The sequence below is a fragment of the Podarcis pityusensis genome (assembly GCF_964106645.2).
Source record: "Podarcis pityusensis genome assembly, chromosome: 4".
NCBI lineage: Eukaryota > Metazoa > Chordata > Lepidosauria > Squamata > Lacertidae > Podarcis > Podarcis pityusensis.
Genome location: NC_138027.1, coordinates 28,435,830 through 28,460,204, shown reverse-complemented (window position 1 = coordinate 28,460,204; position 24,375 = coordinate 28,435,830). Strand labels below are relative to the sequence as shown.

At 38.9% G+C, this 24,375-nt stretch overlaps 1 protein-coding gene across 2 annotated transcripts in view; it reads right to left on the bottom strand.

The window, feature by feature from the left end:
* NBEA (neurobeachin) overlaps nt 1-24,375 on the bottom strand; it is a 355,514-nt gene that overhangs the window by 308,872 nt on the left and 22,267 nt on the right. For both annotated transcript variants that reach the window (XM_081004034.1, XM_081004035.1), the window contains exons 2-8: nt 17,193-17,424; nt 15,646-15,746; nt 15,338-15,433; nt 14,705-14,826; nt 7,118-7,244; nt 5,220-5,339; nt 3,235-3,381 (exon numbers count right to left, since the gene is read on the bottom strand). In XM_081004034.1, the coding sequence (XP_080860160.1) occupies nt 3,235-3,381; nt 5,220-5,339; nt 7,118-7,244; nt 14,705-14,826; nt 15,338-15,433; nt 15,646-15,746; nt 17,193-17,424 (945 nt within the window). The remainder of the gene's footprint in view (nt 1-3,234; nt 3,382-5,219; nt 5,340-7,117; nt 7,245-14,704; nt 14,827-15,337; nt 15,434-15,645; nt 15,747-17,192; nt 17,425-24,375) is intronic.

The window sequence follows — 24,375 nt, the reverse complement described above, 5'->3', positions numbered from 1 at the left end:
CAAGGGTCATCTAGCCCAACCCCCTGCAATGCAGGAATCTCAGCTAAAGCATCCATGGGCATCCAACCTCTGTTTAAAAACCTCCAAGGAAGGATAGTCCACCACCTCTAGCGGGAATCTGTTCCACTGCTGAAAGTTTTTTCCAAAAGTTCAGTCAGAATCCCCTTTCTTGCAACTTGAAGCCTTTGGTTTGAGTCCTACCCTCCAGAGCAGGAGAAACCAAGCATGCTTCCTCCTCCATGTGACAGCCCTTGAGATATTTGAATATCACTATCATATCTCCTTTCAGTCTTTTCCAGGCTAAACATACCCAGCTCCTTCAAGCGCTCCTCATAAGTCTTAGTTTCCAGACCCTTGATTATCTTGGTTGCCCTCCTCAGCACACGTTCCAGCTTGTCAACATCCTTCTTAAATTGTGGTGGCCAGAATTGGACACAGTAATCCAAGTGTGGTCTTACTAAGGCAGATCAGGGTGATACTACTACTTCCCTTGCTCTGAACACTATACTTCTGTTGATACAGCCTAGAATAGCATTAGCTTTTTTTTTTTTTTTTGCTGCTACATCACACTGTTTCACATGTACTGCTACTAAGCCAGGTGTTCCCCACCCTATATTAGTGCATCTGGTTCTCCAATCTGTTAAGGTCATTTTGAATTCTGATTCTGTCTTCTGCAGCATTAGCTATCCCTCCCAGTTTGGTGTCATCTGCAAGTTTGAGGGGCATTCCCTCAATTCCTTCATCCAATTACAGATGGGTAGCCGTGTTGGTCTGCCATAGTCGAAATAGAAAAATTCCTTCCTGTAGCACCTTAAAGACCAACTAAGTTAGTTCTTGGTATAAGCTTTCGTGTGCAAGCACACTTCTTCAGATACAGATGTGTATCTGAAGAAGTGTGCTTGCACACGAAAGCTTATACCAAGAACTAACTTAGTTGGTCTTTAAGGTGCTACAGGAAGGAATTTTTCTATTCCTTCATCCAAGTCATTTATAAAGATGTTGAACAATAACAGGCCCAGGACAGAACCCTGTGGCACCTCACTTGTCACTTTTTCCACAATGATAAGGAACCATTAATGAGAACTCTTTGGGTCAGTCAACCAGCTACAAATCCACTTAAGTTACCTCGTTCAACCCACATTTTACCAGCTTTCTCATGAGAATATCACAAGATAGTAAAACCCTTACTGAAATCAAGATACACTATGTCCACAGCATTTTCCTAATCCACCAAATTTGTAATTTTCCTTTATAAAGAACTAAATTTTTCTCTTTGTAGCACAGTCAAAATATTTGAAATTTACTGGTGGATTTGGTTTGTTTTTTTTAAAGCTAGGCTTTTATTCAATGCAGTGTTAAGTAACCATTTAGTCAACACAAGGATTTCAACCTGTGCCTCTCCTCTCCTCTGCCTGCAAACCCCAAGTCAATTCTAAACTTGTCCACTCCAATGTAAATTCTACTGGCTTACTCCCAGGAACATGGGCAGCTGATTTCAGAATTTTGCCTTTAATTTTTGTTAATATCTTACTTGTTGTTTTTTTTAAAAAAGGAAAGCCAAACAGACACAGCTTCTGGCTCTCAGAATCACATCACCAGCCATGGAATTAATTGCTTCCTGAACTTGTTTCCTCCTTAAACAATATTTAACCACAGTACTGAAAGAACCCATTTAAATGCACGATTTAACTTTGCAGTTTACTCGTTGTTGTTGTTGTTTTAAATGTAATTGTTATTAAGCCCATTCTAATTTAGAAGAATTGCACAAGTACTGTAATAAAATGTTTGCAGATGCATAATACTCCAAGGAACATGTATGCAGAGGTTCTCTGGAATTTCCCTCTCTCCTTCTGGACTTAAAATGTATAATCAGGGATAAGGGAATGGTGGCCCACAGAAGTTGCTGGAGCACAACTTTCATAAAACCTCACCATTAGCCATGCTGGCTGGGGCTGATAGGAACTGGAGGCCAACTACTTCCGGAGGACTCAGGTTTCCCACCCCTGGGTCTTTAGGCTATGATGTCAATTATATATTTCACACGCCTCCACAGCATAACTGGATTGCTTAGCCCAATAAATATAGCACACACTTAAAAGAAAAACAACAACCATGCACATAAAGTATTAGAAAGTTAAATTAAAATACATGAACTTGGTTTTTTTATACTTAGGGAATTTAATACCATCCTAAATTGAAGATTCTGCCAGTATCTTTTGATTGATACATTTATTTTCTATTTAAGCAAAATGGAACAAACAGCAAGCTCTATTTGCTAAAAACTGTGCAAAGTTCTGAAAGAGCTGGAGGCACTATACTTATATATGTATTTGGCTGGGATCTAGAGATTATTTTAAGCTGACCAATGCCTTGCAGGTGCCCAGTGTGATTTATTACTTTTTAATCTTTGAATAGCTAACACTCCATGCCATTTGACAAACTATTTTTGAAACCCCTTTCAGGTTCCAAAACAGTTTGCCAGGAAGCAAGGAGGATTGCTAGAAAAGAACAAATCCAAAGCTCATCTGGGTGTGTAAAACAAGTTGAACTATTCAATGGATACGAGACTTTTAAGATAAAAAGTTATTATAGTAAGAAGTATGATTCAGAACTTCATTTTCTGGTCAATTGACAGTGCAATATACAAAATATTTCTCTCCTGCAGTCAACTACCAACTTTGTTAGTATCACATGCTGCAGTTATTATTTTTTGCAATCACTTGACAGCCAAAGACAAAACATTTGGCAAAAGTATTCAAGATACATTCAAAGCCTGATACAATGTTACCTAAAGCCATTAGTAATCTTATCCATTTCAGAATAGCCAATTACAACATTATTAGTGCCAATGTCCATTTGCTGATTCTTGTGTTTGGTGTGTATTGATGTGCTTATAATTGTTTTGTTCATTCATGATTTTTTTTACCCACCCTGAGCAGGCAAATGGAGAGGCAGGATTAGAACCATAATAAACCAATACAGATGTATATATAATTACACTTAACCTCCCAATATTTTTTATCAATATTCTGCTGCTCTGCTTTATATCTATTTGATTTAGCTTGGTGCACTGGTTGGTTATCAATGTGCGCACACACACACACACACACACACACACACACACTTACATACAGCCATAGTTATAATTTAAGAGAATTAAAAGGCAGCTATATAATTGCACTGTACATTTACTTTAGCAGTTATTTTCTATATTGAAATTATGACAACTACTACCTTATATCCTGGTCCTAACTGATGTATTGCAAATATCTGTGCTGGGTTGAGAGCTTCGGTGAATACATAGACTGCTCCAAGTTGACCACAAAACACTCTGTTTGCATCAGCAGTTTCAGATGATCCCAGAAAACATTTATCATAGCTCTGTATTAAAAATGTAAATATTTAGAAAAATGAACAATAAAATGCGGTTTAAGACAGGCAAAGCCAAAATGATACAATGTTTTAAGAATCAGTCATGTAAAAGCTTTTCATTTCCCCACATAAATGCACTGTATTATTTTTTCAACAAACAATGAATCCATCCTCACGGCATATTGATAACATATTCCATACTCCAGATAACCTCACTCAGCATTTCCATGAGCATGGGGCATAAGACCAAAGAGCCCCACATTAGAGGCTCTATGGGGCAAAACTTCATTTCCCAAGCACCACTTTATGGAGATGACCATCCAAGTAGGAGCAAAAGCACTGCAAACAGTGCATCCAATTTGAATCCTCTGCTTAGAATATCATGTTCAATGGTATAAAAAGCTACCAAGAGATCAAGAACAACACAATCCCACTATGCCTCTCCAGACATCAGTCATCATACATGGAAATCAAAGTGGTATCACTTGTCAATACTGGGTGTGACCCCTCACTGAAATGGATCTAGACAATTAGTCTTATTCCAGAGTGTCTGGAATTGGTCACTGCCCACCCATTTAAGTACTTTGCATAGGAAGGGGGCAATTTCAACCAGCCAATAGCTGTTCAAGTATTCTGAGTTCAAGAAGAGTTTCTTAAGGAGTGGCCTCACTGATACTTTTCAGACAGTCTGGGACCACTGTACCTCTCTCAGAAAAGTATTAATTACCTTCAGGGCTCAGCCAACAGTCCCGTCTCAGCTAGACATTATCAGCCATGAGCGGCAAAGGTCAATAATGCAAGTGCTCACCAACACCCATTCAAGCACCTTGTCCATGTCCTCTAGTTTTATCAACTGGAACTTGTCCATTAACACCTGACCTTACAGTGCTCTGAAAACCAGCATCACCTGTTACAATGGCATGAGTCTAAGATCCTGTGGATAATAAGCAACATTATCCTCAAAATGTCTTGCAAATAAATTATAGGAGGCTAGTGAGGGTTTCACTACCTTCTTAGGGCAAGAAAATAAAAGGACTCATGAGCTTGGCTGGACAAGACTCTAAGATTCCAATGGTGGCAGAGAGTAATTGTTCTTCACTGCCTTCACTGCCACAAAGTAAGTTCAGCAATGTGCACACATTTGTCGGGCATCTTCCTCCATTTGCATTTCAGCTATCTTCCAACTTGTTTTGTTGCATCTCGGTATATGCCACATTAAGGCTTGGGCAAGGCACAGTCGGAGAAGGTGTTCAGAGGGCATTTGTGCCAACTTCCCAAGTCATTTTCATGTTTCACAGATTGATTATGGTTTTGACAAAGTATCCAGACTTGCTAGCTGGAAAAGTCTCCAGAGTTATCTGCAAACCAATTGGATCCATCAGCCTCTGATAGCAGTCTATTCTAACAGGTCTTTCACCTCTACAGAGGGGCATCTAAATCTCAGCAGCAGCTGCAGCCCCTACCCGTAATTGTGGGGAAAGGGTATTTAATCCTTCTGTCCCTGCGACATTTTTCACCAAGGGAACAATCAAATATTTTCCTTTGCACTGTTGAAAAAAGATGCAGATCCTTGTACATTTACACAAGGGTGGCAAATAGCAATTAGGCTGCAAAAATGGTGCCAGACAAAGCATTTAATTTCCTCTCTCCAGTGTTGCTATTCTATTGAAATCTGAGCCTCCAAAAGGCTTTACTCAATTGAAGTAAGTTGTTTGAAGAATGAGAGAACCCTGGACGGAGGAACAATCATTGTCCCTTATTCCTCTCATAGCAGTTTCTGGAAAGAAATATATTTATGAATTGTATTGTGCATATATTCAGGTATAGTATAAAGGGAAGAAACATACATCATTTGTGTTCACATGCCAAGCCATGTCACCATAGGATACAAGCTGACCATTAACATAACAGCGAATTTCACTGTTTCTCCAACGATTGTAGATGTGTACAATGCTAATCATGTACCACTAGAAAGAAATGGAAAACACACCATTAACATGAATCAACAATGTTGCAATTTGTAAAATATCACACTTTTAATTCTAATACATTAGATTACTGTTTTCTTTAAAAAAACAAGAGCATTGCAACTGTCCTGTAATAAACAAGTTTCCAGTTACACTGAAATCTATAGTTATAGTTATCACAGAAATTAAAAATTAAGAAATATATAAACACAAATGACCTACAAACACAATCTAATCTGAGAATTCACAGATTTCAGGTTCTAGATTACATGTTTAGCTAGAGGTTCCCCATGAGAAAAGGCAATCAGAACTTGAAGTTCAGCAGTTCTAAAAATTGTTTTTTATATGAACCACCTGACTGCTAATTTATGATTATTACTACTAAATCACCTAAATTGGTCTGTTTAAAGAGAAACTTGAACCCTAGCTACTGTAACAATTGGCCTCAATTACCTATATATGAAAAACTTTCCTCATGTGTATGTATTTTTGCATTATAAACTTTATATATGCTCCTAACCACCGGTGATTTTCTTTTCCAATTTCCCAATACTTGGGAGTAAGGCATCCCCAATCTACTTAAATCAGTAGGACTCATAACAATATATATATAAATACTGGTTGTGCTTGGAGCCTTATAAGCATATACTTTGCATGCACATCTTTTTTATTTTAAGTCAAAACAGTAAGAAAAGGGACTGGACCCCAACAACCCATAATTTACAATATGGCTATAAAGGTCAGTCAAATATTGTGGGGCCTGGCGATGCACATTCCATGTTCACAAAAACTCTTTAGCCCTTAGTTTATTTAAGAACATTATTTAAGAGCATTGCCATACTGTTTTCTTCCATAAGAGGCAGTTCTATAAGAGGTACACTGAATGGTGGGTGAATTACTGGGTTTGTAAAGGGAAGCTAATTTGTTTGGAATTTAGATCTTTTTATTGGGGAAAAATAAATACTGCATTTCATTTAAACCTCATTCTATTTATTTTTGGCATTTTCAAATAGATTAGAATATAATCCTAATAGCAATGGAACGCCGGTAATCCTGTTACATGTCACCTTTAAATACTTTTTACCTGCATTCTTTTGAAGACTGGAAATGTCACTGAACAGCAAATATAGGCATACAACAGACACCCAGACCACTACTATGCATTCAAGTTGGAAGGAAGGAATACTAGTATCTATATTTTCCTATTTGTAGAACAGCTAGAATTAAGGTTAAATGTCTTCCCAGCTGTGCTGAAGGTCAAGGTGAAAAACACCTTGAAATGAAGGCCTTCCAGAAATTAAAGCAGCAGCAGCATTTGTTGAAGGACGTTATGGCAAGTCCTTATGCTTGCAAACAATGGTAACCAAGTAACCTGACTATCAATTCACACTACATTTGTGATTGTAGCAAGCTCTCTTAAACCGAATGAGACAGGATTTACAGACTTTGCTTTTTTATTTTATTGAAAATAGTCTGTTCCAATCCATTTTCTTTTTACATTGAAAGCAGAGGAAACTCTTATAAAAAGGACCAAAATAAATGCATAGAAATTTTATTATGTGGAATGTCTGTTTTGACAACCTGTTACATACATTGTGCAACTGATTTGCTGAAGTGCTTCATTTCCAGATTAGTTCAAAATAAAATTAATAATTAGAACAAATTAGCTGTTCTTGAGATTACCTTTATGAGTTTAACCACAATTATATGAAATTAAACTGATTGCAGGGTTATCTGACTATTCCTTGCCATTCATTATATAAGCATTTTGTGCTTACCTTTCGTGGCTGAAAATCATACTTCACACAGTGTTGAAAACCTTTGCCTTTTGACTTCAATGATGTGACTATTAAGCAGTTGCCAACAAAATGAGCAGAATACCCAACGCCTTTGCTAGTGCGAAAACTGAAATAAGAGCATGTTTTTTTAAAAAATATGAGAAAATTACCTTGATCTAGCAAAACCACGACATGCTTAATTTAGATAAAAGGTTAAGAGTTATAACTGTCCATTCATGCATTATAATAAGTACACACTCCACTTCACAGAAACACAGAAAAGTCTTTCAAATGGTCAATTGTTGCTTTAGTTATTTACAATAATGATCAAATCCTGGAATCTAGAATAATGGAAAATAGTTGACTGGCCTTCTGCCACTATCTGCACAATGCGGTATGACATCTTTTTAAATGCTTCGGGCATCTTCTAACTTAATAAACATTTTAAACACTTTGCTATGCTTGTCTTTGCACCAGCTCTGACATACATCACTGACATCCCCTTTTACAGATCAGGAAGTGAAGCTAAGTTTTAAGGACTTTTTTGCTACTATCTCATCAGTTCATGGCAGAGGAGGGATTTGAACGTGCATGACCTTGTTCCAACAGTTTGATAATTTGGCAAAACAAGAAGTAGTCAGGTCCTTCACAAAAGAGGGTAGATTTGTTACTCTGTGTGTTCTGAATCCATTACATTTGCTTTGTTACAAATATTTTTTTCAAGTCTGTGTGGACAAATTTGTTTAAAGCTTTTTCAATCTTACTTTGTTGTGTCTGTTACCATTACCATTCAGTTAAAATTCTAAACAGCTGTTCTATTGAATGGTGTTAATTCAGATTATCAAATTTAACATTGGCTATTATTTCTACCTTTCCATAATCAAAGGCACCAGAAGTAGAAAAGCAAGAGCTCATCTGCCTACTTTTCTTGTTTATAATCACTAAAAGATAATCCTCTTGCTTCTATGTGGTGCTTTTTGTTGCTCTTGTCATTTATGTTAAACATTTAGCGCAGTATAATTATGAAATGTATACAAGAGAGCTTTACTAAACAGTTACCACTGGTGCTTTAGTTGAGATTCCTGGATTACATGAGGTTAAACTGGATGAGTTTGGGGTCCCTTCCAGTTCTAGAATTCTATGATTCTATGACCACTCCTACCTGTGGCTCAGATCCCCACTCCTGGCACTTTGGGGCACGTGTCGGTGCACACCTAGCTGTGGCACCAAACAATAGGTGAAAGCAGGCAGTCAGAGCTGCCACCACCCATGTGCGCTCGCCCATGCACTGTGCAAGTTGCACACGCCTGCCTGAGCCACCACCACCACTGCCAGGCCACTCAACCTCAGACAAAAGAGAGGAGGGCAGGGGGAGGGGACCAGAGCGCATGAGATCAGCGCCTGCCCACTGTGCCCCTGGATCCTGAAGCACCCCTCAGGGACACCCTAGAGAATGAGTGAATGAGTGACTGACTGCCCAACTAGCCATGCCAGCCCGGGCCAGTGGGAGAGGCACAAATCCATCTCCAAACCAGGCAGGGCCAGAGCGTGGAGGAGAAAAGGGGTGCTGGTGGGAAAGTGTGAGTACCTGAGCCGATAGGGGAGGCCGAGGACAACAAGAGCAGCTGGGTCAAAATGGGAAGGGGAGAAGGAAAGCAAAGAAAGTGAACTGCTGCTGCTCAGAAGTCACTCAGGGCCACTACCTGGAAGCGAATGAAGGGAAGGCTAGGCGCAGCAGCCCCAAGTGGAGGGGCAGCAGTCCTGGTGATGCACGTCTCTCTCCTCCCTACGCACCCTCACTATTAAAGTGGCATGCTCCCCAATTTATGTGATTTCCATCCCAGAACACAACCCCACATAAGTGGTGGGACACCTGTATAAATTGGGAATCCATATTTCTGTGTGCTTATTTAGGGTGTATAGAGTTAACTTGGAGTTCCAGTGTATGCCCTAATGCTCATAAAGCATCTCTCTCTGGGGGCAGGAAACTTAAAAGATCTAAACTTCCTTGCAGGGAGAAGAACATGACTGAAAAGGGAGGTCTAAAAAGACAAACAGACAGAAGGCAAGTAGATAAATGCAGGAGTCAGCATGATAAGGAAGAAGGGTTGTTTAGGGACTGTTGTTGTTGTTTATTGAATTTATATACCTATATGAGATTTAATCCAAGGAAAGTGAATGTGTTTTAATCTACCTTGCTTTGACAATTTTTCTCCAAACCCCAAAATACACGTTTTCTATAAGTGATTCCTCTCTTTTAAAACTCTGTATTTCTTCATCTTAGTAAACTCATTGTTTAAACCTCCACAACTGGAGACAGCAATGCTTCCAAACACCATTTGCTTATGGGAGTGCTCATGTGCTTAGATCCTGCTTGACAGATTCCCAGAGGCATTTGGTTGGCCGGTGTGAGAATGAGATGCTGAACTAACTGGGCCATTGGTCTGATCCTGCAGGGCAAATCCTTATGTTCCTATAGTCTCAGGTTCTAAACCCTCTAGCATTTGGAGCTTTAATTTGCTACCTAATGAGGCTTCAGAGACCCCTTGGAGGCTTTTTGATACGGGACTACCTATAAATAATCTGGTAGCACCAAGTACTTCAAAGAGGGAAGGGGAAGGTACAAGAAAGGGGTTAACTGTTGTGGCCAGGTCTCCTTCCCCAGGTGGCCAGGAACTAAAGGTGGCTGGGTCATCGTCATCACATTAAGCAATTAATGATAAAAGAATGCAACATTTTAAAAAATCACTAGGTTTATATCAGTTGCAGCTCCAACTAACCATTTAAATATCAAGTTCTGCCACCTCTGATCACATACAAATTGAGGTTTGGAGGAATATTCCTTCATGTTAGATTTTGCTCATTTGAATGGGAGCAGAAACATGTCCTCTGTTCACCTCAAAATATGCTGCAGAAAACTTGACATTCTGCTTTGATTTATTTCCAGACATTTGAACAATCTCACTCCAGGATATGCAGCAAAATCTCTAATTAAATCAATTGTCAACTTGTGAAGAATTCCTGCATGTCAAAATAAGCAGCACCAAAAATGAAGCAAAATGCACCAACCTTATCCCAAGGATTTCTTCATATACAACATTTTCCATGTATAAAGCCACATGAAAATTATGTGCCTTTTATATTGGAAAGCTAGAGTAATTTTTGGAAATGTGTGCATGGGTTTATGCTCCCCCCACATTACACCCATGTAGGAAAAATGCCAAGTACTAACTAATCCAGATTTCAGGATTGAACTGTCTTTCCTTAAAATTGGTAAATCCCCTCAGCATCAATAGTGCTCTCAAGGACCAGCCTGACACTATGCTCCACTTCAGGACACTATGCTTCTCTTCCCTTTCTTGCCTCGCTATTAGTGTGAGTTCTGTCACAAAACTGTCACACCCACTATCTGCTGTTTTTTTTTAAATGATATTTATTGAAAATTTTTAAAATTACAGAAAAAGACAAAGCAGAGACAGAAAAAAGCAAGAAACAAAAAAGAGAAAAAGAAAACCACATCCAACAATACAAATTCAAAAAACAAAAATACACCACAAACATATAAAAATAAAACCAACATTCTCAAATCTTCAACTTTCATTACCTTCTTTCTTTGACCTCCTCCTCCTCCCTTTTTTTGTATCCCAGTTATTAATTATCGCAGCAAATCCTTTCCATATTTCATAATATTCTGTCATTACATTACCTTAATCTATTTTCATCTTTTCTTATAAAAAACCTTAAAACTTAAATCTTATTTTAAACATTTTTGCTAGAGCCAAGTAATTTCGTTCCAACATTTTTCTAACAGTCATCAATTTTATAAAACAATCCTAGTAGTAAAAAAAAAGAAATAGAAACAATCCAATTTTCATCCAGCGTCCCTTCCTCCTGGTCCTGGGTTTTGTCAGTCCTTTTTATCCCATCGATCTAGCGCATTAACCTGGTAACCTTATATCCGAGGCCCTTAAGTCCCTTCCATGTCCCTTCCGCAGCTCTTCTTCATATTCACCTTCCACTCGTGGGAACTCCAGCTTGGTAATGTTTTTGACCCTTTTCAACAAATCAGCCCCTTTTCCATAGTCCAGACTAAACTCCATGTAGTATTTAAAGACATGTTTCAGAATCCCTCCAAAACTGAGAGCCCCCACAGCTCCAAACATCTCATGGCCCATTGCCAGACTCGGAAAGTCCAAACATCCCTGCATAGGGGGGTCTATCCAACCCCCCATTTCCAAATCAGTCCAAACTTTATCTTTCCTAATCTGGCTTTTTCCAAGTTCATTCGTCAAATCCAAAAGCTCATGTTCCTGCTGGGCCGCAGCTCCCTCCATCTCTGGCGCCCAAGATTCCGCAACATCCTCTTCTCTCATCTGTTCTGTCAGGGCACACTCCTGATTTAATTCCTGGGTGGGCTCCATATAGTTTCCCACTGCCTGTTCAAAATTTCTAATCGAATCAGCCATCAAATTCGTCTTCTCATGTAACTGTTCCAGTAGGGCATTTGTTTTACAGAGAGCACACAACAGAGCTTCTGAATACATTGTCCTACAAGGTCACAAGCCTTTTCCCACGATTGTAATCTGTGACAGCTGCAAGCTCCCTGGAATTAGTTACAGTTTCCCAGTCTCCCTCTAGGGGGAAAACTTCTAATTGTTCTTGCAACAAAGTTTCTTTTTTGAGATATTTTGTCAATATTTGTTCCTTTAAAATGCGAAAGGAAACATTGGAATCACTATGTTTCTCTTCTTTTAGCTATCTGTCAAAAATGTTTGCTCTGGTCAATGAGCTTCAAACGTCAGTCCTGACACCCCGCTCCAGGATCAGGACGGTGGAAAGTTACTTTACTTTAAACTCACTTCTGCAGGTTTAAACAGTCTGAAAAAGATCCCCCTTCTTCTCCTGCTGCCGAAGGGGGGTTCGAGGATTTTAAATGATGAAAGCCGATCCTTTAGAAGTGATTTTCTGAGCTCTGGTTTACGTTGTCTTTGCTTTATTCTGTCTACAAAGAAACGAAAGGCTGACTTCCTGTTTAGACCTTCCCGTTTCAGTACCAAATTGAAGTAAATTTTTAAATCCAATTCCTTTCTGCTCGCAAATCCTTATTTAAAGTCCAATTTGTTCAAAGTTTAAGTACTCATGGGTGCTTATTTTAGAAGCAAAATTGTCCCAGGAAAAAGGCAGCGCTCTCCGGCAACGGCTATGCGGCTTTGCTCCACAGAAATAGCAGTTGACTCACAGCACCGCGCCGCTTCCCCCTCTTCGCTTCGGAGCCCGTTAGTGGGTTCCTTTGCGGGTTGAGGGGGGCGCTAAGGGTGCCCGCCGAGTCTCATGGTCACAGGCTTCATCCGCCTGTGATTTTTAAAAGGGTCCCCACTTCGCCGTAGCGGAAAAGACCCGTTTCGCGCGGAGCTAGTCCTTCCAGTTCAGAGGGAGTCCGCCATTGCCGATGGCGCCACCCCGGAAGTCCTCACACTCACTATCTGTAGAATTTTGAGAATGGTTAGGGATTCTGTCACTCTTTAGATCAAGGTGTGTAAGTACTGTAGGATTTGCTGCCTACTTAAATAGTAATTTTGCTATCTGAAGCAGCATTTATATAGTCTATCACTTACATTTCATGTAATAAACCAATTTTTAAAATTGCTTTTGTGTGAAAACTTATTGTGGGCATCAGGTAAACACATATTCATAACACAGGCACTTTGTTACTCTAGCAAAACATCCAAAACTTCTTGGTAGTGTGTGTATGAATTCACATAAGTGCTGGACACACAAGTGGATTCAGCCACATACACTGTAACAGAGCCACCATCCTCCAAAAGTTCAAACTCAGTATATTGGGCTTCATCCAGTCCACCACTGCATTAAGGCACCAGTCCAGGAATTTCACAGCCACTCCTGATTCGAATGTTATGGAGAAATAGAACTGTGTTTCATCAGTATACCTATGGCACCATGCTGCAAAACTCCTAATGATCACTCCAAATGGCTTCATATAGATGTTAAATAACTCTTGGGACATAATGGTGCCCTGAGCAACCCCACGGAATAAGTGCCAGGAGCTCAAAGAATGCTCCTCCAATGTTACTGTGTCGACTTGAGTATGCAGACAGGAAAGGAAGCACTATAGTACAGCACTTCCAATACCCACCACACTCAGTCAATTATGAAGAATACTATGGTCAATGGTAAGAGTAGTAAGGTCACTGTATCAATTCCCCCTATCTATCTCCTGATACAAGTCATCCATCAGGGCAACCAATGCCAATCTGATCTTAAAACTAGGCCTAAACCTAGACTGAAGGGGATCCAGATAATCATTATCTATCAGGAACACCTGCAGTTGTTCTGCCACCACTCACTCTACAACCTCCCCCCCAGCAGGATATTGGAAAATGTTTGGTAGTTATTTCATACCAATGGGTCCAGTGTGGGCTTTTTAAGTAGCAGCCACACCACTGCCTCTTTAAGGGTGGCTGGTACCCCCCACATCACACAATAATGCATTCACAACACCCTGGACCTACTCAGCCACACCACTCCAGCTAGCTTAAATCAGTCAGGAAGGGAAGTAGTCCAGAGGGCATGTGGTTGGATCAAGTATCCTAGTATCCTATCCACATCATCAGACAGGATAGTTCGAATGAAATGATCTCATAACATTGGACCAAATGCAGCAATGGACACCTCTACTGGATTTGCTGTGATAGCAGCATATAAGACACTAGGAAGTGCAACAACTTTGTCCTCAGAGTCTTGCAAGGCACTTGACTGAATCACAGTTTGGAAATCCTATAGGTGACAACAGCCACATATTTTTTAGAAAAAGAAGACTTCTGATCCTTAAAATAACTGGCACCAAATTGTTCTTTTCCAGGGCTACTTCACATATTACACTGTAAAAACTATGAGTTGCATGCACATTTCTCAGGGAGCCAGAGGCTACTTCTAAGATCCAATTCCTGGCAAGCAAATCTATGCAGCATATACACATATTCAATAAAGTGTTTTTCAACAACACATTTACTTTTTCGTAATCTAAGATTGTTATTTTATAAAATCTTGCAAAATGGGCCTTTAAAAAGTTCAAGTGGAAATTCAGATGGACAAAATTTAAGTCTCATTAATCATTCAGGTTTATCTTTCAAGTACATGACGCTCTTAAAACCTATACTTCACCATACAAATTGATGTTAATGAACTGAATGCTAATTCAAGACAGAAATCTAGAAGCCATAAATGTATTTGGATATAGAATTTGATTCCTGCAGAGGTGAAAAGTATGAAGGGTATCACAGGCCTGGAACAGGAATGAAGTATTGAAATATCTACATTTTTCAACTTTTGATAACATGTTTATTTTCATTATGAATGCAACACGGGACAACATTTTATATTAGCTTAATGAAAATGCTGCAAGTTCAATGAAAATCATATAAAATTATGTGCAACCAAGGTCCAGCCCTCATTCCACCTATTGGCTATTACTGATCTAAGTAACAAATCACTTCAATAAATATTAAAAATGAACGCATTAAGATTTTCATTTCAAAAATAGGATCAGAATACATTGATTTTACTTACCAATAGAGATACGGTTTATCCTTATCTACATTAATATTGTTCAATGGATCCATGCGAAACCAAGTGTTAAGCGTAAACCCATTTTGATAAGGCCACTTGGCAATAGGAGGCAATGCAATTGCCTATAAAAAAGTAAAACAACAATAACATGTATTGTGCTAGAATGCTAAATTACATTTTTAGGCAATAAAACTATTTCTAATCTCACTACGAGCAAATCTGCATATCCCACCATCACACACCTTAATACTAGAATAATGAGTTAGAGGTGACAAGAGGACTTTAAAACCAACTGGTCAACAATTTTAGTCAGGGCTTACTCTTTTTCACCTCTCTTTTTTTTAATATGCTAAGAACATACCAAACAATGGCATAGCGTAATAGAGGAGGGGAGGCCACAGTAGTTCCTAACGCAAACTATTTTACTGGGTAAAATATATTAAAAGGAATCTTTATCCCAAGTGTTATAGTACTGAAAAATAGTACTATTATATGTAGAATATTTACCAAATATATTCCCTCAAAGACTGCAAAATACATTTGCCCAATAGATAAGGATTTCATTTCTTATTTCTTATGAATTTTAAACTTTTAATTTTCATTTAGGAAAGATAGATATTGTTTAAAACTTACTGCAGCACTGCAGCCTGGGAAGTTGAAAAAAGTGTCAGGACCATGTCTCTGTGGCATCTGATTAAGGACCGACAAGAGCTTGACTGCATGTCTAGGCTGTCAAAAAACACAATTGTGGAACTGTAAAATACAACCACCTGATAATGATTATCTTTGCAATGCATTAGCTATTTGCAAGTTTCCTAACAAGACTAGAAAATAATTCTGCAAGCAGTTAGCAAAAACAATATTTAAAACAGAGACAAACTTTTAATTTCACACAAATCTATGTGTAAATCATACACATCATTGCACCAGATACAGCTTACCCATATTCCATTTTCACCACGAAGCATGCTGAACAAAAGTTTCAACTCCTTGACAGTGATGCTGTAGCTGGCAAGTACCCCCAACATGTCTACGAGAAGATCTTCAAAGACAAATAAAAGTACACTAGAATTTGTTCAAATGTTGTTCAAGCTAGATTTTAAAATCAAAATTTCTGAATGCTAGCTTCCCCAACCCTTAATACTGCCTCCGGCTATAAAACTCGTACTACCATTACATGCTATTAATAAAATGAATAAAATGTTAGAATGTTCTCTTATCTGGTTTCTATTTTAATATGTTGTTCACAATTTGGGGGCACCTCAGGTCAAAAAAGTATTTGTTTAAAAAACTTTATTCCTATTACCCCCTAAGAAACAGAAGATACAGTAGAACCTCGGGTTGCGAACGCGATCAGTGCAGGAGGCATGTTCCAATACAGATCCTCAAAGTCTATATTTCAAGGGATGCGGGTTACGCTGTGGTCTAAACCACTGAGCCTTTTGGGCTTGCCAATCAGAAGGTCAGCTGTTTGAATCCCCGCAACAGGGTGAGCTCCCATTGCTCTGTCCCAGCTCCTGCCAACCTAGCAGTTCAAAAGCATGCCAGTGCAAGTACATAAATAGGTACCGCTGCCACGGGAAAGTAAACAGCGTTTCCGTGCACTCTGGTTTCCTTCACGGTGTTCCATTGCACCAGAAGCGGTTTAGTCATGCTGGCCACATGACCCAGGGTTTGTAGGGAACATGAACCATCATACCACAATTTAGTCTACTTCACATAATTGTGTGGGAAAGGGAAAATTCAACATGCAGTTGCTATTTTTTATTAGCCACAAAAAATACTACAGTGGTACCTCGGTTTACGAACTTAATCCGTTCCAGAAGCCCGTTCTTAAACCAAAGCTGTGCTTAAACCGAAGTGCACTTTCCCTAATGAGGCCTCCCGCTGCCGGTGCCCTGTCACCGTTCGGCTTCCAATTGTAGACCGAGGTAAAGTTTGCTAAAGGGAACACTACTTCCGGTTTTGTGGAGTTCATATACCGAATAGTAAACAGGGCTGTTCTTAAACCAAGGTACCACCGTACTGGCCATTCAACTGCACATTGCAGGAACAAACCTTGGTTACTGCTCATGGTTTGTTTGCAGACACAAATAACTATCCCAGATTCAGATGACATGACAAGTCAGACTCCATCTTATTGTGTCCCCAGTGTGGTAGGAGGACAGGTTGGGGTGGGAATAGCCACAGGAACTTTAGAGCAGTGTACCCCAACATTACAGTGTGTTTTAAACTGTGGTTTTTCAATTAAGAAATATGAATTCTTCACTAATTTCCTGGTAAAAGGTACAAAAAGCTACAATTGAGTTAAGTAGGGTGCCACTTTCATGGTAGTTTGCTCACTGACTAACTAGGGTAATATGTGCCTTTGTTACAAAATTACTAAAGCCCCCCCCCCCCACGAATTCAGATGATAGCTGAGATTAAGCACTACATCCACAGTGTTCAGAAATATTTCGATTCTACTCATCAATTTGGTGGTTTATACCTGCGATCATATCATCCACAGTACTCATCTTCAGTAGCACTTGCTCAATTAAACCAACTTCTGTGCTGGTCTGTAAATTGCGGACACTTTTACGGAGGATGGCGGTGAACATACTCCAAATTTCTGCTTGACATGTTACATCACAGTGTTCTAAAAGTTCTGACATGCATGTTATACTTTCTGCATCTTGGATTATAAAGTTCATCTCTAGATCGAATTCTCCACCAACCAGCTGAAAACAAACACACAGAAAAAGAGAAAATGTTTATTTACTTACTAAGCAGTTTTCAACAAGATTCAGGCACACTACCAAAATCACTCGTAATGCTTATTAAACACTTTGTGACCTATACAAATTGGTCTACTTTGCTAGGGCTATCTGTGTTTCCTTTTTCTGCTGGCATTCTGAAAAGGCAAGCGGAGAAGCATGACGACAGTTTTCACTTTGTTGTGTTAGTCTTCTTCTTTGGCGATCACTCGTAGCCAAGTAAGATTGTCTTCCACATAAACACTTAGTATTCTGATGAAAATCAGACATACTTAGGGCCATCCCTATCAGGAAACTGAGCTGTGGCAGCTCTGTCAGATGGCAGATTCTTTTATGCTATTAAATGGCAAAAAACTGTCATTCATATCCAGTATTTCCATTTCTTTTACAGAAGAAGTTTCCTCCATCACAGGAAAGGTTCCTTCAATGGAGGAAGACTCATTCTCCTGAAGGAAGAGAATTATTGCATCCAACAGTATTGGTTAATGCATCACTTGGATCATCCTTGGACATGCCCCTCACAGTAATAGGAAACATTCAAAGAAGCATTCTAAAATACAGTGCGAATAACAGTAAAGAATTTTGGTCAATGGAAGTCAACAAACATACAATTTTACACAGTCATTAATCCAGAAATATGCAAACCAAGCTTAAGGAAATAAGTGGCATATCAGGCACCATCTAGCAAAACATTATATTGGTGTTAAAAAAATTAATGCCACACATAAATTTTCCAGAATTATAGAAAAAATAGTCCAAGACACTCATAAAATCTACCACACCAAACAAAATAATTCAATTTTACTAAGCATTAAATCTGTCATATCAGAAAAAAGGAATCGTTTCCTTATATATGTCACTCTAATAAAGCTATTATAAACAGTGAGGGAGGAGAGACAACAAAATTATCTGTAAACATTGAGCTTAGATAACTGTAGTAATTCAAATATCTATTAGCAGACAGTAAATTATAAGCATCAGCAGTTTCTATAGCAGCTCAAACACAATAAAAAATTGTTCTTCTCTATCTAGTGTAATCAATTCATCTTCTGCTTTAAATCTTAGAATTTTATTTTTATTGTTGATGAAACATGAAGTGTCTGATTTATAACCATTTCTGGTAACTATTAAGTCTTCTGAATCAGTAACCTATGCTTGAATAAAGTCATATAATTTTGTTCAACAGTTCTTTAATTAGAGAATATAATGATCAAACAATTTCTAGTTTGAAATCAGACCCGACTTGATCTATGGAAACTCCAACTTGCTTTGCATCATAAGTAAAAAATAAGTACTAAGTACAATTAATTATTCTGCAAATTGCTAGTCCTTCAGGATGGCTCACACATATGTAAACACTGACAATCTCTTATACATGCCTATAGTTGAAAGGGTAAACCCTTGAAATTCATGGACCTAAGTTAGTCATGTTCGTTAATATTCATGATTCTACTCTGAGTAGGACTAGCATTGGATACTACCCAGAGACTCCAATTTTGCAAGTGGACATATACCCCAACCTCCATGAAATGCTATATAATAAATTTATGTAAAGCCTGTGGGAATGTTTAGAAGTCAACCTGTAGAGCTAGAGGTTCCCAAGCCAACAGCTTTAGGGTTCAAAATTCCTGGGAAATCACACAACAACACAAACACGTAGAGCAGAGTTTTCCAAACTGCGTGTCGTGACACATTAATGTGTCAGCTGAAGTGTGTAGGTGTGTCTTGTAAACGCTCCCCACACTCCTCCCGGGGCTGGACAGGGGTTAGTTTAACCTTCAGTTTCCTAGTAAAACTGAATTACTGTGTTGTGAAATGATGCATGTCTAAAAAGTGTGTCACCAACATGAAAAACTTGGAAAGCTCTGATGTAGAGATTTCAGGCAAGGAACCAATAAGCAAAAATGTGCTGTTCAAAAGAACAAGGGTTCATTGAAACTGCATTCTCATGGAAAAATAAATATGCAAAATATAGTTTTCATTAACATACCCAATGGTTGTGTGAAATAAATTTCAAAAGTATGTCTAATAATGTATACAACATATTTTGATAAGGTAAATCTCTGACCGACACAATGCTGACATAAAAACAAACCCATGTGTACATATAATGTAGAAGTAGCCCATTTTAGTTCATTAAAGGCTATTTTCAACTGTATAACACAAATTTTAAAAGATTTTTTTTTTACTGCTTTAGATTGGTAATCCATCAAACCCAGCATTCTACCTTTAACAGACGGAACAATGTCAGAAAGCGTAATCAATTTACAAATTGTTTATTTCTCAGCAGGCATTAAACTCCTTTCGAGGTGTCCTTCAAAACTGCTCTGGGATAAATGAATTGTGGATTCTGAGTTGAGAAATTTACATCTGAGGTAATTCATGGCACAATCACAGTAAGTGGTTGATTCTTGGAGAAAGCTTCCTGCTCCAAAATAAAGGCATCACACCATGTTACTGACCTTTAAAAGAATCAAAACTTTAAGTAAAAGGCATCACTTGCTAATCTTGTTTTGACTTCTCATTGCATGTATGCTCATTGCATGTATGTATGTTAATTAAGCAGAATTAACTCCATCTTATTTTATTATTTACAGGACTATTCAAACATCTGGGGTGTACAGGGTGCTGGGGGAGTGGTAATACCTCTGGTGGAGGACAAGTCATCCTGGGGTAGTTTGTACACCTTTGGTACCCCACCCTACACTCAACTCTCTGTGGCTCCTAGAAGTGGTCAGCATGTTACGGCAACCACATCCCAGGAACAACTTTGACTGCCCAGCTAAACCAAAATAAAAAAAATCCTTCCAGTAGCACCTTTAAGACCAACTAAGTTAGTTCTTGGTATGAGCTTTCGTGTGCAAGCACACTTCTTCAGATACCTTGTGTGCTTGCACACGAAAGTGTGCTTGCACACGAAAGCTCATACCAAGAACTAACTTAGTTGGTCTTAAAGGTGCTACTGGAAGGATTTTTTTTATTTTGACTATGGCAGACCAACACGGCTACCTATCTGCAGCTAAACCAAGTGAGGGTAGCCAATGAGTTTCAAATCCTCAGTGAGTTAGGCACTTCCCTGCATGCAAAGACAGACTCCAGCAGATTTAGCGGATGAGATGAGTAGTAGGTCCAACAGTCAAGAAGGCAGTTTTTCCACCTGCTGTATAGAGAAGTGAGGGGCAGATGGGGCTTGTCAACCTGGGAAAGGAGCCTATCTAGGAAAGGAAAATTCTGGTCCTAAACCTCTGCTGCCTTGTGGGATATCTTTGGGAGAAGAAAAGGCTAATGAGTATACCCTACACCAGGCATGGCCAAACTTGGCCCTCCAGCTGTTTTGGGACTACAACTGCCACCATCCCTAGCTAACAGGACCAGTGGTCGGGCATGATGGGAATTGTAGTCCCAAAACAGCTGTAGGGCCAAGTTTGGCCATGCCTGCCATACACAAATCTAGAGTGGAATTGATAAGACGGTTCTATGGCACTTTGTACGCCTCGTTCTGAAAACTCCTGCAGCCAAGCTGCTGCCAAACGTATTGCTTTTCTTTTTTTTTGGACCACATCAGTAAGTCCAAGAGGGGGGTCATGTCATAGGTGGAGCCCAGAACCTCCATACACTGCCCAGGCTTGCCCTCCAGGTAGGTCACTTCAGTGCTGCAAATGTTGTGGTCTGACTTCACCCCTGTGGGCACACTATCTCTCAAGACAGACGGATGCCAAATATTTACTAAAATATGGTGATATGGTTTGTGTTAGTATATAAAAGCTCTCAAATTTGTTCACTACCTGTAACTAGGATTGTCATCAGAAGCTTTAATATTACACATATGAAGCCCAAACTAAAGGATCTCTAGTCCCCTCATAAGCAGTCATGTTTCAATATTCAACAACAGTTCCTAATAGCCTTTGCTTTCTTAAACTATAGAGGAACAAAATGTATTTTTCATATTACCCAGACAATTTATTTTTGACTGTATACACCACATATTTGATATATTGAAACCACTGCACATGGAAATTTGACAGACCTTCATAATTTAGCAAGACCATTTCATGTTAAATGCCAAAACGTACAAGAGTAATAATTAGTGCTAACAATTTAAGATCTTTATTTAATTAGCTGCCTGCCTTTAACTTATTTGACTTAGTCATTATCTCAGTCTGACTTTACCTCATAGGGGTGTTGTGAGGGTACTACTGAAGCGGTTTTAAACCATGGGTTATATGAGTTCTAAATTGAATCCCAACCAGCAACCTGGCCACTGCATTTTGGACCAGATGAGGCTTCAAGGGCACCCCCATTTCGAGCAGGTTTCAACAGTCTAATATAGAGATTGCCAGAGCATGCAGCACTGACCACCATGGCTGCCTCAGCCTCCAGTGATAATCCTGGATCTATGAGCACGCCCAACTATGAAACTGTTCCTTCTAGAGAAGATCAACCCATTCAAAGCAGGTAATCTCTCTGCCTCCCAGAGTGGAGAACTCAGAACACATAATATTTATGGGTTTCATATCTGCAGCTTGAGCTTACTGGAGAAAGGGGATTATTAATAAAGGTAAGTACTGGATAGAGAAGGGGCAGTGCGGAAATAAACAGAGCTGTCAGGCTAATTGGACCTCAGCATAATTTGGAAAATACTTCTCTTTTTACCAGTCCAGGGCTTTCTACAAAATGCATAACTCAAATGAACACCCAGCATAGTAAACTTCTCTCTTCTAGCCAGAAACGTATCAGCTTTGCCTTTTGGGATAATTTGCTAGAGCGGGACTGAAAAATGCCAAGCTTTGAAGGCTCTGGTCATTCTTGGAAAGTAAGGCCCATAAGGTCATGCTGGGAGACAGCTACCCTACCACACCACATTTAGCCTATGAAATTCCACTATTTTCCTTCTTGTTTTGAATCCCATCAACATCTACATAAAGCCACTGGAGGTGATTTGGACTGAATAGTCACATGAATGTTAAAGATAGTCAGTGCTGTCTCCCACTTTCTCATTTTTATTTGCTCCTAGGGAGACTACAAATGCTCAGAAGCAGTATTTGTAGGCCATGATGGACTAGATGGGAGTGTACAAACTGAATTGAGTTTAATCTACCAGGCAGCAAAGATATGATTCTTATCAAAGGTAAGGTCAGTTTTGAATGTGATTATGTAGTTAGTTATCTTTGCAGTTCCTGAGAACTGTTTGCTGAGCTATACTATATTGTGTTGTTTTTGTTCAACTGTGTTTTAATTGTTTAATGGGTTGTTAGCTGCACAAGGGTCACATAACATCATTTATATAGCAGGGAACAGATCTGACATGTCTCAAGCTACTAACTTTTTGAATTGCAAGTATACAGGAGCATATGTGACAACATAGGGGCATAAAACTTGTGAAAATGGCCTAACACAAAGGGAAGACTTTGCACAAGTTTAACCAAGGAAAGGTTGAATGAAGAAAAGGCAATAGCACAATCCCATATAAAGCCAAGTGTGTGTTATATGCAGGTCTGCCTCTCAGAAATGTCCGCTAGATCAGAACACAGAAGCTATGCGGCAAACGGGAGCCAACCTCGTAGAATGCTATCTCTGAAGCACCGTCACCAGCTGCTGCTTGAAACATAACTTAAGTGCTTACCAATTAAAACTCTTCAAAATCCTATATAGCAGCCCATGCATCAAGGTCTTTATCAGAGACCCTAGTGCTGCTGCACTCCAACGTTAGATACCTACTACCTGGTCACAGGTGAAAGGGCCTTCAGAGTTGTGGCACACCATCAGAATGCTCTACCTCAGAAACCTCACTTGGTGCCTCTTCTTATGCCACCACCATCTCAGACAATCACTACTTAATTTATTGGACCTTTATAAAATCTGTTTGGTTTCAGTCCTCTGCTGTTTTAACTATGTTGCTGGCGTTTGATACATTGCTTAAACTCTTGATATTGATCAATTGTTCACTAACCTAGATGTCAGAGAATATAAATCTTTTTAAATAAAGTAGAATTTGGGTTTTAAAAAGAACCTATTACACAATTGCCTTCTGGACAGATAAAGAATTAACTTTGGAGTCTGTACAGTCTAAGTAAATAAATGTTACCGGTACTTATGAACATTACTAAATTTCTGGCTATTAATATTTCAACTGTCTATAGAAGAACAGAAAATGCATTTTAAAAAATAAACTCTTAAAACAGACGTAAGATGGATGATTTAATTTTTAAAGTTCAGTGCATATTATTTGACCTATAAACACCAAGCAGATTTAAGTCAGAACTCAAGAATACAAATCACTACGAATATGGAAGTCTTACTTATGGTATTGCATGCAGTACCTACACAGGGGAATTTCTGCTTTTGTAATGTTGGTATCAATTATCAAAATTACCACAGAATAGTGGATAAACATTACCCAGTGCACATCAAGCCTATTTTTGTAGCAGCACGGTTGAACAGACAAAGCTTAAGACTTTTTTCCTCTGTAGTCCCTTGCAGAATAAGGCAAGCAAAAGTTCAATGTAAATGATATTCAACTATATAAATAGAAATATGGAAACATGAAAACCTGTCTGGGTTTACTCTTTTGTTTAAACAAATAATGTTTGAAATCCCTCGGCACGCTGATGCAACTCTCCTGAGATGTCTGAGATCAGATGATATTAAGGAACTAACAGGAACTATTACTACAAGTAATAGGAGGGTTTTAGGATTGTGTATTATATGTAAGGCAAATCCAGTTCTCAATAAACCAATAATTATACATTTACACAAATTCATTTATATTAGCTTTCTAGTCTAAAGGCAATCCTTTGCTGCACTGGTGTAAAAGTGTCAAGTTCATACATTTAGAATTTCAAACATTTGGCATGTTTCTGAAATAAAAAGAAAAATGGAACAGAAAAATTCCAAACAGTAATTCTTTCATTAAGA